This window comes from Opisthocomus hoazin, chromosome 12 (genome assembly GCF_030867145.1).
Source record: "Opisthocomus hoazin isolate bOpiHoa1 chromosome 12, bOpiHoa1.hap1, whole genome shotgun sequence".
In the NCBI taxonomy this organism is placed as follows: domain Eukaryota; kingdom Metazoa; phylum Chordata; class Aves; order Opisthocomiformes; family Opisthocomidae; genus Opisthocomus; species Opisthocomus hoazin.
Window position 1 is genome coordinate 17,213,567 of NC_134425.1, and position 13,976 is coordinate 17,227,542.

Sequence of the window (13,976 nt, forward strand, 5' to 3'; positions counted from 1 at the left end):
TCTTACTTTTAGAGTAAGGTAGGGAATATCAGAAGAGATTATGTAGTTGTTTAAAAGCAGCCAGGAAACTTGGTATCTGTAATAATTCCAGGAGGGCAAAATTCTACAGTTATTTTAAGCAAGCACTGCCTAGTTTTACTTTCATAACAGTATGCTAATGCTGAGTCTAAAAGACTTACCAGTTGAGAGAAGCTTGGTGAAAATGGTAAATGGGAGAATGAATAGTAGTGAAAAATGAAAATTTTGTAAACAGGCTTTTGTTGAACAGCAAAACAGATTAAAAAAAACTTCTGTGAAACACTTAGAAGTATTTTAAAATTAATTAACTTTGAATTATTTTAGTATTAATTTTTGGGTTTAAGTATTTTACATTATTAGAAACTGACATACAAAAATTTCATTATTCAGTTTCAGATGTATTAAAATAATTTAAGCCATGTTTTTCTTAGAGGCAGTAGAGAAACAAACAATTGAATGTACCTTAACAATGTTGAGATCCACTTTAAAAAAAGCACTAAGGGAAGTAGATTAGTCTCTGTATGAAATTTGTATGTAGATAATTGAGGTTGCCTAACAAAATGTACCTTTGGAAATAGTGCTTCACATCATTTTGTGAAGTTCCGTATGGAAATACAAGAAAATGGTTTTAGTAAAAAAAAGCACCAAAAACATTTTTATCTATTCTTCCTTTGTGTTGGATAAGAGTAGCCTTTTTCCTGGCTGATCTATAGACTAAGAATAATGCTTTTATGGCTATTACTACTTACGGCAAAGTTAATGAGACAAAACAATTTGCTTATAAAAAGGAAAACAATGTAGCCTTGGGGAATTACAGTTTTTGTGCTATGCGTTTCAATTCATGTTCCTAAAAGGTCTTGATTATTTGCTTTCAGTGTGTGGTTGTGAAAACTTCATTGTACTACTGTTGTTACATTCCTGAAAGGAGTTCAAATGTATGTATAAATCTGTTCACTGCATCCAGCGGACACCGCAAAGATGTTAACTATCGCATGAAGGCTGAGAGCTGTTGTTGTGGTTTTGCCTCAATATGCAACAAAAGAACCATGCAGTTACTTTCTCACTCCTTCCCCCTCCCCGGTGGGATGGGGAGGAGAATCGGAAGGAAAAAAGGGGGAAACTTGTGGGTTGGGATGAGAACAGTTTAACAGAATGGCAAAGGGAGAAGAAAATAACAATAATACTGATAAAAAGCATATACACCATGCAGTGTTCTCGCCACCCGATACTCAGTTTGCTCCTGAGTAGTAAAAGCTTCTCCTTCAGCCAGCTCCCCACTTAAAACACTCAGCCTGACATCCCATGGTATAGAATATCCCATTGGACTGGCTGTTTGGGTCAGCCCAGCCAGTTTCTGGTGAAAATTAACTCTATCCTAGCTGAACCCACGACAGCTGTATAGGGTTCCTGCTTCTGGGCTTTTGTTTTTAGTTGTCTGCTAGCCTCTGGAGTCAGCTCAGGACTGACTTCTGGCAGCCTTTTCTGCACTGCTATCAGGCAGGCCTGCCCCGGAAATGCCCATCCCTGGGAGACAAGCATGCCACTGCTGGGGAGATCTCTGCAGAGAGCTGCCTGTCACTGTGAAGCTTTACCTGGCAACAGTATTGACCATACACAAAACTTTCATTTCAGCTTTTAATTGACTGTCATAAGTAAATTCTTGGTACATAAGACTTTTCTTTATACTTTATGTGCATATTTGTCAGATTTTATTTAAATAATTTTATACACTATATTGGAATAATCTGTTACATTAATGCACAGCTTAGAACAGTTCTTATTTACACTGATCACAGGACAGAGGAATGAGGACAAATACTTTACATTCACCATCTTTATCAGCATTTTAAGTATAGTTAACCAGCACACATCACATACATCCATATCCATATTTATAAGAAATGTAGTTGTTTCTGATTACACACATGGGCATGTAGGTGTCTCCCTTTAAAAAAAACAACAAACAACCAAAAAACAATTAATGCCATTTCCCCCAGATAACCAAAGATTTACAAAAAAGCCAAATGGCCCTGCAAATTGCACAATTAATGGAGTCAGGTATGGAAATGTGGTGGCTGTGTTTGGACACTTTTTGTTACTGGGGTGCCTTGGAGAGTATTTTAACTGGTGACAAGTTTTGAACTCCTATGACAACTTATTCCTGAAAACTGCAATGTGATCTCTTGCTTTGGAAGTAGACCTACTGGACACTAACACGTTTGGCTTAACGTCAAGCTGTCTCACAACATAGAACTGCAGCCATAGGATGCTCTGGATTTTTTGTTCTTTTCAAATATAAATTAAAAACACATGACTTCCTTTTATGAGATTAAGGCAGCAATGGAGAATATTGTGCTACAATATGCACTTAGTTATAGATAATGTTTTATTCTCCTTTATCACATTTTTACATTTATAATCGAAGGCCAACATATTATTGAACTAGACTGGCTGACTAAAAAAGCTTATAATGGAGAAATAGGTCTTGTGTGATAACCTGCTTACATAAAAATTGAATTTCTTGCCTTACAATATACACTTATATTCTATGAAAATTAAAAAAACTGGTAAAAATATTAAAATATTTCCTATACAGAGGTACCCTTATCTAAGGTAAACTCTAGTCACTGCTATAAAAAGGCATTAAAAATTAAGTAAAACACTGGTGTAAACTAAGTAAATGCTCACTACAAAGCTTTTATTTGTAAGGCAAATCTTCATCAGACCTATTAGAAGTTATTTTCAAAATGCACTATTTGGAGATTCTCCCTTTGTAACTGATACTACCCATAGCAAACAAAAGCTAAGTCTTGCAGATAGGCTTACAGAGAGTGTAACATAAATTACAAATGCAGGTCACCTGCAAGTTTGAGGCTTCTTGGCAATGACCAATAAACAACAGGACACCTTTAAAAGAGAGCCAGCTTAAGGCTTAGTCATGTTCTTAGTTCACTGAATTTATTCAGTTCCCTTAGCAAAGAAATTGAGTAACTTGTGTTTAGCGTTTCTTTAGCTGCTATACTAAAGAAACACTAAAGAAAGGAGGAAAGCAAAGCACACAGGTGGCCCAATGTGGCCATCAGTGCTTGGGCAAAAAAGGCCCACTGTTCTCAACATGAAAAGTAAGGGCAGTAATGGTTAACTTGCAGGATGGCTGCATTGCTGGACTGGGACTTAAGCCTCTCAGTTTCTTCCCTTCTTGGCTCCATCCCAACCACTTGTATCTAGACACCTACATGTTCTTCTAAGGAGGACAGTTTCACTGAATACAATCACAATGTCTATGTTACTGGCTGTCTTTGTTTCTCTGTGTGCTTCTGCTAGGTTTGTACAGTGACTGCAGCTTGTCTGAACGTGTTGTGTTTTTAAATGGCAAACGGAAACTGATCAAATTCTGCACTTACATAACTGCTTTTTTCCTGCTGGTTGAAATGTCTTTATCTGCCATCTAGTTCTCTATAGTAGTCTATGCATGTAGAAGCATCTAAATTGAGTCGCAGGCAGTGAACAGTACCACTATACAAATTAATCACTAGCTGAGGATCTTGGTCCTATGTTGATTTTATTTTTATTAGAAACAATGTGCAAAAATCTGAAATTTTTTGGCCTAGGAAAAATTTCTCTGTGCAGGGCATGGCTTACAAGTCTTGTCATTTCCATTAAGCTGAAGCAGATAAACCCAAGTAATTGTACATCTAATCACAGCTAAGGAACACCTCCATGCCTGCTTGGTCAGCCAAGTGGTCTTGGCTGACTGTCAGCAAAAATTGTCCTTTGAAAATATGGATTAGAGAGGGCCAAGTGCTTGGTGAAATGTTTCTGTTGAAATCTGAGTTACCATAGACTGAAATGGCTGACCAAAAAATTATCTTCCACAGCACAGAGGCACTCAAACATAGATGTTTGAGATACAACTATTCCCTGCATATGATCCTCTCTGAAACTCAGTGACGCAAGGTCACAGGTGTAACAGGGCTTCACCGAAGGCTTAACTTCTGTAAATTAAGTTCTAAAATGATTTCCCAACTGTTCTGCAGTAGCCTCTACTAGTGTACCTTTTTCCTAAAGGAACCCAGAAGGTGGCCGGCTTTCTTGTGTACCAGCTAATATTAGTTTAGTAAATGAAGACCTGTAGTAGTTTAGGTGTCCAAGCAGCTCATAGATTCAGTCCTGTATGGTGATTTCTGGCCAGCTTTGCTTAGAATGGTCCATATGCTGCTCTCAGCTTGTATGTAGATATGAACCTAGTAAGGTCACTTCAAGGTCCTGTTTCTGACTTCTGTAATGTATTACAAACATTTAAGCTTCATATTCTAACAGCTTAACTTTCCACTGATTATCTAGATCAGCCCACAGTCAACAATAGGAACAGGGGTATGAATCAGAGGAAGGTAGACTGAAAAAGTGTTTTTCCTTTGGAGAAGACTTTCTGGAAGTGTTTCTAGAGATTTGTCTCCCTATACTATAGCCAAGACTCCAAAATTATTCAAGGGTCTAAGCTGCGACATTGTGTTGGCCTTTAATGGGACTGAGTTCTTGCACATGAGCTGATCTGTGGACCATAAATATTCTTAGCCCTGAGAAAATAGTGTATTAGAACAAACATATCCTGTTTTACTGCTCTGTGAAGCTCAGAGTATATGTGTAATTTCTGCAGGTAGATTATATACTGTCATTTGTTGTGCTGTGGTAACTGTCTTATATCAGAGTTCTTCATGCCCATTTTTGAATGTTATAATAGGGCACTGCAAATAAAACATTTGTGAGTCTCATCTCTTTTGAAATTGCTAATCTATGGTTTAAATTTGGTTTTTAGGAAAGAAATTCTTAAATGTTTGCCAGTGTCTCATGAAACTTAGTGAATTAGTCCAGGGTATGGACAAAAGCTATCTACTCCCATAAAAGCAAGTATCTGCTAATTAATGCTGTATGAGTTGGAAGAACTGCAAGAGACATAAAAAGCGAAAGAACTTTCTACGTGACCTCCTACAACCTAACAGTACAAAATAAACTTAATCATGTCAAAACAATAGCGTGAGAAGTGGATGTATATAGAAAATGTTTCAGTTTAACCTTTTTAAATAATAGCATTTAAGTGGTATTTTGCTGAGAAGAAATGACCAATTATCTGGAATTTCCTCTGGGCAAATTACATACCACATACATTGCATGTGCAGTTAGGGAACATGTACAATAGTAACAGCCAAGCATTTCTCCTACATTCTATATTTAAAATATCGTGTTTGATCCTGGATTTTCTGCAAAATCCCTCACTATGGTAAAATGTCTTTCAAGTGTTGCCAGGGTGTATGCCTCAGGACATGACAGAACACAAGACAGACTGACAAAAAACATATGGTTCAAACAAGGACCAAACACTAAATAGCACTAGTGCTTTTTGGACTGTTGCCCATGAAGGACCCATTGTTTCTACCAGAAATCTGAATCTCTGGAGTTTTAGTAATGCAACTTTAGAACAGTAACAAGTATATGAAGTATTGTTCTGCTGAATGACAGCAGAAGTACAAAGAAAATGGAGGATCTCTTTCCTTGGTGCTAACTAACTTTCTGTGGCTTGATGAAAAAAACATGGATCACTGACGGGAAGGAAGGTCAGAAGAGAGATGCTAATGTATGACAGCTGCTTCCTTTATCAGTTTACAAAAAGGCCTTCATGAAAATATTTTCTAGGACTGTCAGATGAGCTGTTAAATTGCTTCACTCAATTCTTCCCACTGGCTTGTTGCTAAAATAGCCAACATAATTAGCAAGCAGATGATACTGCATCTTGAATAAGCTTGTATTAAATTTCTTCTTTTGGAAGTGGTCTGCCTACTCCAACAACATATACTTGCCATCCCACAGGGATATATGGGAGAGCACCAGTCCCCATAGCAGGTCTGTTCCCACAACAGGTATAGCTGAGGGAAAGTGTGACCTGCTTGGCTGAAAATTCAAGACTGAGTTAGTGGAAGACTTGCAGTTAAACCACATGGGTGATAAGGACCTGACTGGGTGATCGGTTTTTTTTAAATACAAGTGGTTGAACTGAAGGGAGATGAATACCTTAGTGGCATTTGATATTTTCCATATTGGAGATGTATTAGGCAGCTCAAAGCAGGTGCCTAAGAGCAGCTAGGTGCTAGAGTTGTGGCTTCTTATTGGACGGTCTGTACCATATCACTGGGTCAAGGCAAAGAATATAACCTGGTCTTCACAAAGGTATTTGGCATTTGAATGGGTGCTAGTTTGTGTCTAAGGGCATCATTTATTCGTCCAAGAGGCATGAGGTAGTTGAGCATCTTATTCTGTGGAGAATTGAAGACACTATTCTTCATCTCTGGTACAGAAGTCATATTGCTTTTGGGGAGACTTCCTTTGGGCAACATCTTGAACTTAAAGCCTAGCTGTGTGGTCGTGCAATGTGTATTATCTTTATTTTTTCATTCGGGTTATTGGTAATGAGATTCCTGCTTTCTCTGATTTGCCTATTGTCTTCTGTATAGATTGCAAGCTCTTTGTCTATAAAACCTCAAAACAAGATGGCAGTAGTGCAATGGAGTCCTGAGCTATAAATACTACACTAAACCTAAGAAATTATACAGCAATAGAAATAAAAATAACGTAGTAGGTAAGTGCCTTGGGAGATGGTATAAAAAATACAGTGAAACTCTAACATGCTGGGTAAATCCGATTTCATTCCTGTGTTAACATAGCTTTGCTCCTATTTCAGGGCTGAGCAGTGACAAAATGCAGCTTTTCATGCATGGATTTTGCTATTCAGATGGTGGTGATGGGCTGTATCACAAGTGAACATTGATGCAGGTTGTCAGCATTTCTAGTCATGAGTGAACCAAACAATGTGTAATGTGACCAGCTATTAAAGCTCCACGTTAAAGAGCCTTCAAGAGTTTCAAAAACTTCGTAATTATATCTATGCTAAGAAACTTTTGAAACGTGCCAAGTCAGTGACCGAAGCAGCTGTATTACTGAAAAGTAAGCTTTATAATGATGAAAAGATGCTAATGTAGCTTAGCAAACAATAAAAATGGGATTAACTGTGAAGCTGGTGGGATGGCTTTCTTGAAGCCCTCAACATATTTTCACTGTTTGGCATCTTGTATAATTACAGAACTAGAACCACAACATTTGAAATTCCAATATTATTGAAATATATTTAATAACAGGGTTTAAACAGCTATTGGCCATCAGCTGGGCCAGAAAATATGACTTCCTTTGTAATTGGAATAAAATATCCTTTGGGTTTAAAACCCTGTTTAAATAAAACTACTATTTGTTACTGAGACTTTGCAAGAAAAGGACAATTCTTGATATCTTCCAAAGCATGGATTATGTTGGATAAATAAGGAGAGAAATTTACATTCTATTTTGAACAGAAATCGATGTTAAATGGAAAAGGCCAAAATCACTTGGGACTTATAAATTCCACTATTTCAAAAAAGGAAAAAAAACCTCAACAAAAACTGTATTTTAAATTAAAAAGTCCCATCCTTTTAAATGGCCTTTTTAAAAAGAGGAAGCACTACATACATTTAAAAGACAAGCTGAATTGAATGTATAAAGGCAGAAAAAATCAGAGTTAAGGTCCAGAGGTAAACTCTGGGCTGGGTTCAGCTGAGAAGCTACTGCTTCTGAAAATTACTATTGATCTAGTGATAAAAAGTACAAGAAATAACTTAAAGCTACCAAATCTAGTGATTGCTGGGAAGATACTACGGTGATAAGTGATCACAGAATAAGAACAGCACCCAAATGCAGAGTTTGTTCTGTATTTTCTACCTTGCATAATGCTACTGGAGAGAACAACTGAGTATGCATAAAATATCCTTCCAAATTATTAATCGTAATCTTACTATGGCTTGGTAGGTGAATCTAAGTTAGATTATAATAATAGCATGTTCACAGCAGGAGAATAAAGCCAAAGTTTGGTATTTTGGTTCCTCTAGGTAGATCATGTAATTCTAAAAATGATTCTCTCTTCCTATGTATTTTACATTCTTTATCTGGAGCAAAATATAACAAAAAAATGAAAGGCTGTCTTTGTATGTAACTTTCATACTTAGCTGAAAAAGTCTGTGGAGTATGGATCATATGATAAAGCCATTTTAATTGTTGGTATAAGGGAATATATTTAAGTACAGCATTGTATTAAACTGTATTTTGTACTTAGCTGTAACAGGATTTCTGTTCCTGCTTCTCTTCAGCTTGTATAATTAAACTGGACAGAAAATGGCACGGACCTATACAGACAGCAAAGACAACCTTCTTCACCAAGAGAAGAAACTAATAACAAACCACTGAAAATGAAGCACTGAGTCTTCACTTCAGAAGGATGCAAACTCATATCCCAAAGGATAGTATGGCAAGAAAGCTAATGACATGAGTAATAGTTAAAGTTGCTTTTTCTTCATAATTGAGATGTACTCTTCCTTTAGATCTAAAAACGTTCAGGTGGTGTTGGTTTAAAATAGGTCGTGGCATGAATATCTGAAGTAATTATTACTGTCAGAAAAATTTAATTCACTTCTTCATGATAAAAGAGCATTTAACTTATGTTGATTGCTTTTTTGGTCTGCTCCCCCTTCCTCCACTTCTGTCAGTAGCAAAACTCACAAGTTTTGGTCATGTAGGGATCTCATGGCACCAAAGGATATATGAAAAAATAACTGGAGTCTTTAAAGATCGTTTGAAGCCAAGTAATAGAAGGGAGGCACTGAGAACAGAGAGCAGATGTCTTCCTTCAAAGAGTCAGTAGATAAGCTCTGAGCCAGCCTGGTCCAAGCATAATCGAGGGAGCTTTGAACTTGACTTTTCTGTACTCCCATTTTAACTTAACATACTGGCTTTTTCCTCAACCTGTTGGTTGTCATATTGTTAGCCAGTGTTGAAGCTGTAAGGGAACAGAAGTAGTTGTTTAATAACATAATTGATTCAAATGATGAAAATGAGAGATGTTTTAAATACATTAGTTGACAAATCTAGAGTTACAAAGAGGTTTCAAAATCATGGATAGATTATAACCAAATTTCTGTGGATTCCACTTGGCAGTGAGAAATCTGCTGAATATAAAGGCTATTTAGTCAGCTCTCAGTTCAGTTTTAAAATTCAGAACTGCTGAAGATATGAGAGTTTTTTGTACTTGTTTGGTTATGATAGTGTTTTGTTTACAAACTTAAGCATCATGAACAAATCACTAACTATGCTTTAGCAATAAGAAAGCTGTTCCTAGCTGTTTGAAAACAACAACAAATTAACATACCCTGGTGTCTGAAATGGTTTGAGGTATCATCAGGAATTTATTTCTGAGTACAATCTTTTCTAATTTAAGTGAAATTCATTTGCTTCCTTTTTGCTGTCATAGATTTGCATTCAGAAGACTGGTACTGTGTAGGAATGGCTGTTTATAGCCCACTTGCACAGGAACGTCTGCCTCTGGAAAAATGAAGTTATTACCTACAACTGGAACATTAAATCTTCAGACAACTGAGGGGAGGAATAGGGGATAGATAAGGCAGGAAGAGGTGCTGTGCTACTGTATATTTTTGGCCACGTCAAATGAACTGTGATCATGAAACAGGAAGCCTTTTTTTCCTGCTTCCATTCTGCATCCCATAAATCTACACTTGGATTATTTCCTTTAAAATTCAAAATTATACTTCAAAGAGTATTTTTCAGAGTAAGCAAAAGGCAAATTTATTTTTTCAATACCAACATACAAACCACCACTATAAAATCTGGGTCATGTTTTGAGGTGATGTGCATAATTCTAGCTGCTTTCAACTTTGAAGACAGAAAGTGGTCTGGCATGAATGCTGATAAGTGTAACCAGTTTCATATTTGCATCCTTTTTATCTTCTACAAAAAGGACTTTATTTCAATAAGCTTATTTTATTTGCTAAAAGGAAAGCAGTGTTTGGAAGCCTATAGCATATTTTTCATGGCTGCTTAAGAAGTCTCCAGCAGTGTTTTCAATCAGCCTGTGGGGAAAGCCTATTCCACATAACCTAGCACATTATTTCATCACGGCCATTATGTCTGAGGTCTGACACTGAATATTTGTTCTGCTGTTTACCATGTGCTGTGGTACATAACTTGAATTTAGGAAACATGACTTCAAATTGTTGTGCAGTAACTGAGAAATAGGCTATGACCTGTTTAAATGTTCATGATAGTTTGGAAATACCTTCGTCTCTTGGTGAGATCTCACTGTGTTCAGATACAATCTAAACTACTGTATTCAAGTGATCAGTGAGATTGTAGGTTCTGCTTCGTTGAGGAAGGAAGGTGCCAAAAGCCTTCCAACAGAGCTGATGCGTGTGGTACTGAGCATCCTGCATCTTGTCATGCTGGCAGAAAAAAAGAACTACAGACCTGCAGAGGTATCCACTATGAGGAGATTGGTCCAAACCTGTAGTTGTTGCTAGAGACAGGAATGGGTTGGTATCAGGAGAGAAAGCATGGTGAAAGGTGTACAAACCTTAAACTGCCTGACATTTCCTTGGGCCACGAGTTGGTGCTCATTTTCAGGTGTGATGCAGTAAGCTAGTCTCTAAACCAAATGAGAAGAGGAAAGTCAGCCATATGAAGTGGTATTATGTCTGTAATCCCCAGTCTATAATGGGGAAGTAGCATGAACTTTATTTAGAATGGAAACTTAAATCTTTAATATCACTGCATCATGTGCCATTAATTTAGTCACTGAGAGAACAAGCTCGTTATAAGCCCCTTGGTATTTGCCTTTAATATAAGAAGCAACAGTAGAAAGTTTATGCAAACACCAAGTCCAAATATTTCGCAAGTGCATATGGAGAAGAACATCAGGAACAAGTTGGTATTACAGGCCTTACCTCCCTTAAATTCACACTGTTCTGATAGTGCTGTAATGAGGTTGACTAGTCCCAGTGAGAGGGGGAGGAGGTACTGACTATTTCCCAGCTCATCTGCCTTGTCTACCCTATGCTGTGTCATTTGGGATCACATGTAGATGTTGATTTTTAAGTTCCTGTTAGACTAAGAGCATACTTTTCGCCATACTTTTAAAAGCCCCACTTTAGGGCATCATATCTTATAATAGTTATTTGGATGTAATATACTAGCCTTTTGCTCTATTTCTCATGGGGAGACGGAAGACCTGCTGTCTACAGGAGCTGTAAAAGACAAACCAGAGCTTGCTACCACTACAAAATGAGTGAGAAATGTGTTTTTGGCCAAAGGCTTGTGCATCCCAGTATCATAAACTTGTGCAAGATGGTAAAAGCCTTGTTGGGTTAGGCAGTACTAGAAAATGAGTTTGTAAACCTCCAGGAACAGAACAAAATAAAGGGCTTATAGAGTTGCTGGAAACGAGAGCTAGAAATCATGCACAACACTGAGATTTTGGAGCTGATGAAAACAGCGTAGGTAAAGAGGAGTTCCCAGTCTGGGGTGCCCTTCTGAGGTGAACATTACGTGAGGTGACTGTAATGTTTCAGAAACAAGGCATTTAGGCCTGCCAGGTCGATGCAAGGGGGATATGTGCCCTGTCTAGGTAAAGGATGAGATCCTGTTTTCTTCTTAATTCTCTGTGTGGTGATGGTTCAGTGATTTGCCTAAGAGTGTGAATATCTTGCTGCACCACTGTGTAACTCTTAACTGTAGGAAAGGAGAGCAACAGAAATAGGTATGTCAGAGGTTCTAGATTATGTTATAAAATTATGACATGACGGGACAAAAATTCATGCTGTATAGTGGTGAGGAGTCTTCATTCTAAGCACCATTAGATATTTTAAGACTATAGATAATTTACTATGACAGTGATAGTCAAATTAATATGGCGGTAAAATTAATATGATCAGTGAACCTTAATCTTGTGCCACTCTGAACAGATAAAGAAAAGTACAGGGGAGTGAACTAAGGAAACACAGATGCATTTATTTCCCATAGAAACAGGTTCTTTCAAATAGAATCGATATATTAATATTGCACATAAATTATAAATGAAAATAAAAGAACACTATTGAGGTTGCAATGTTAAACCTTGCTGTTCAGCAATTCATTAGAGTAAGATGGTCACAAATTTTCTCCCTCAGTTTCTGCTTTATTCAGTGCACAGACCAGATATATTATGCATGAAGTAGGTTTATGTAGAGCAAGATGCTGCTGCCTAGTACCCTGGATCTTTTACTGAAGTAGTTAAAAAGCAGCAGGCTAGATGAGACTGTAAGCAGTGTCTATATCAGAATTTTCATGATTTCCAGATCTATTTCAGCACCTTGGACTATCCTGAATATTAAGTTTCTTCAAGCATTCCGATATTCATGATGAATAAACTAGAAAGATCTGCATTAATTCTAGCCTTGGCAGAATGTTGTAATAATTCCAGTAAAGAGACAGAGAATTTGACAGAGAAAATCAAATATGAAGTGGCTTCTGTTATAGACAGGATACTGGGCTAAATGGATCTATTGCTGTGACCAGTAAGGCATTTCTTCTGTCCTTGCTAGATGCTCATTAGATGAACAAAGGCCATCCTGAACACAGGACTACTTTGGGGGCACATTCCACTCTGCCAGCATGTGGACATGTAGAGACTCTTATAATGCTAAGATAGGAGAGGTCTGAATTACCTTTGTACATATAAGTTTACAACACTCTAGTATAGAGTGAGTAAAGCATACCTTGGACTGAACTTTCTTTAGGTAGAACTGTGTAAAGACCATACCTCAGAACTGAATATGAAGATTCCATAACTTGTACATTTTTTTGTTAATAAGGAAAAAATAATCTCATCAATCAGATTAATTACATGCAGCAAAAATAATTTTTCAGAATTAATATGGTGCTTTCTGAAAAGCTAATTTCTATCTAGCAACTCAAAACAGCATGCAGTAATCATACATCAAAACTCCAATCCATCTGATGGTTGGATCCAAAAGGTCACTCATAAGTAATAAGTTTCAGGAGTAAGAGAAACAACCAACCAACCTCACTCCAGCCATTTCATTTCATAGCATAGCAACATTTCATGACATTTTATTAGCGTTTCACTTACTTCTTTAAAGGTCCCACGCACACTCATAAATTTATAGATAATATAGGCAGGCACAAGTATCATTGAAGATAATGCTATTCCCCAGCCAATGCGATTTGCCCAGAGAGGGAAGGTGTAGTCATCGTAGGTCAAAGGCTTGAAATTTATTATACTGACTATCACGACAAACTAGGGAAGAAAGAATAAAATGAACCACAGTTTTGAGACCAAGAAACTTTGTGGGAAACCGGTTTCATGTGTTTTATTAGGCAGCTGTCCTAAGGTGTATTTCAACCCAGCTCTACCATTTACCTTAATCCTATTTACTTTGTGCCTCTTACTGCTTAAACTGTTGAAGTTCTTCACGCATTTACTAGTATTAATGGTTCAGTTTAGCTACTCTGGACAGAGACTATTTGATATTTTGATGGGAAGATCATTTAAATGAATGTTACAGATATATAAAAGGAATTCTGTAGTCAAGAAAAACCTCTGCAGGAGGTTATATTGGTTTTTCCCTTCTTTGTTTCCCTGAGGCATTAGGTTTCATTTAGAAGTTTTGTCCTGATTTTTCAGTGAGGCACGATGCAAGCTCCAGCATGATACACTTACTGAGGAAAGGTTAAGCAGCCTTTAGGACTGTAAAATAAAGTTGTTGTTTTTTTCTGCTGGTGTTACCCCATCCAGTGCTAGATGCAAGAAGTAAAGAGCAGGGTACTACCCTATCTGCCTCCTGTTAAATCTGTATGGGTTGTGTAAGATGCAGAGTTCCTTGACTTGGTTCTCCGGGCATATACATTCTGCTCCATATAGTGATTTCAAATTAGAGTATTTTCAGCCTAGAGTTTGAAAAGCTACACAAGGAGAGTAATGGTGTGGGCTAAAGGAAGCCGATAGTGTGAAATCCAGTTAGAAGAATACTAATTCC

The 13,976-nt window shown here is 37.3% G+C and overlaps 1 protein-coding gene across 2 annotated transcripts in view; it reads right to left on the reverse strand.

Annotated features, from left to right (window-relative positions):
- Nucleotides 1–1,717: 1,717 nt before the first annotated feature.
- Nucleotides 1,718–13,976, reverse strand: part of SLC6A2 (solute carrier family 6 member 2) — a 76,700-nt gene continuing 64,441 nt past the window's right edge. The window contains exons 12-14 of one of the 2 annotated variants that reach the window (XM_075433778.1): nt 13,070–13,237; nt 10,517–10,588; nt 1,718–8,929 (exon numbers count right to left, since the gene is read on the reverse strand). In XM_075433778.1, the coding sequence (XP_075289893.1) occupies nt 8,906–8,929; nt 10,517–10,588; nt 13,070–13,237 (264 nt within the window). In that variant the 3' untranslated portion in view covers nt 1,718–8,905. The remainder of the gene's footprint in view (nt 8,930–10,516; nt 10,589–13,069; nt 13,238–13,976) is intronic. The other variant, XM_075433779.1, reaches the window with a different exon arrangement.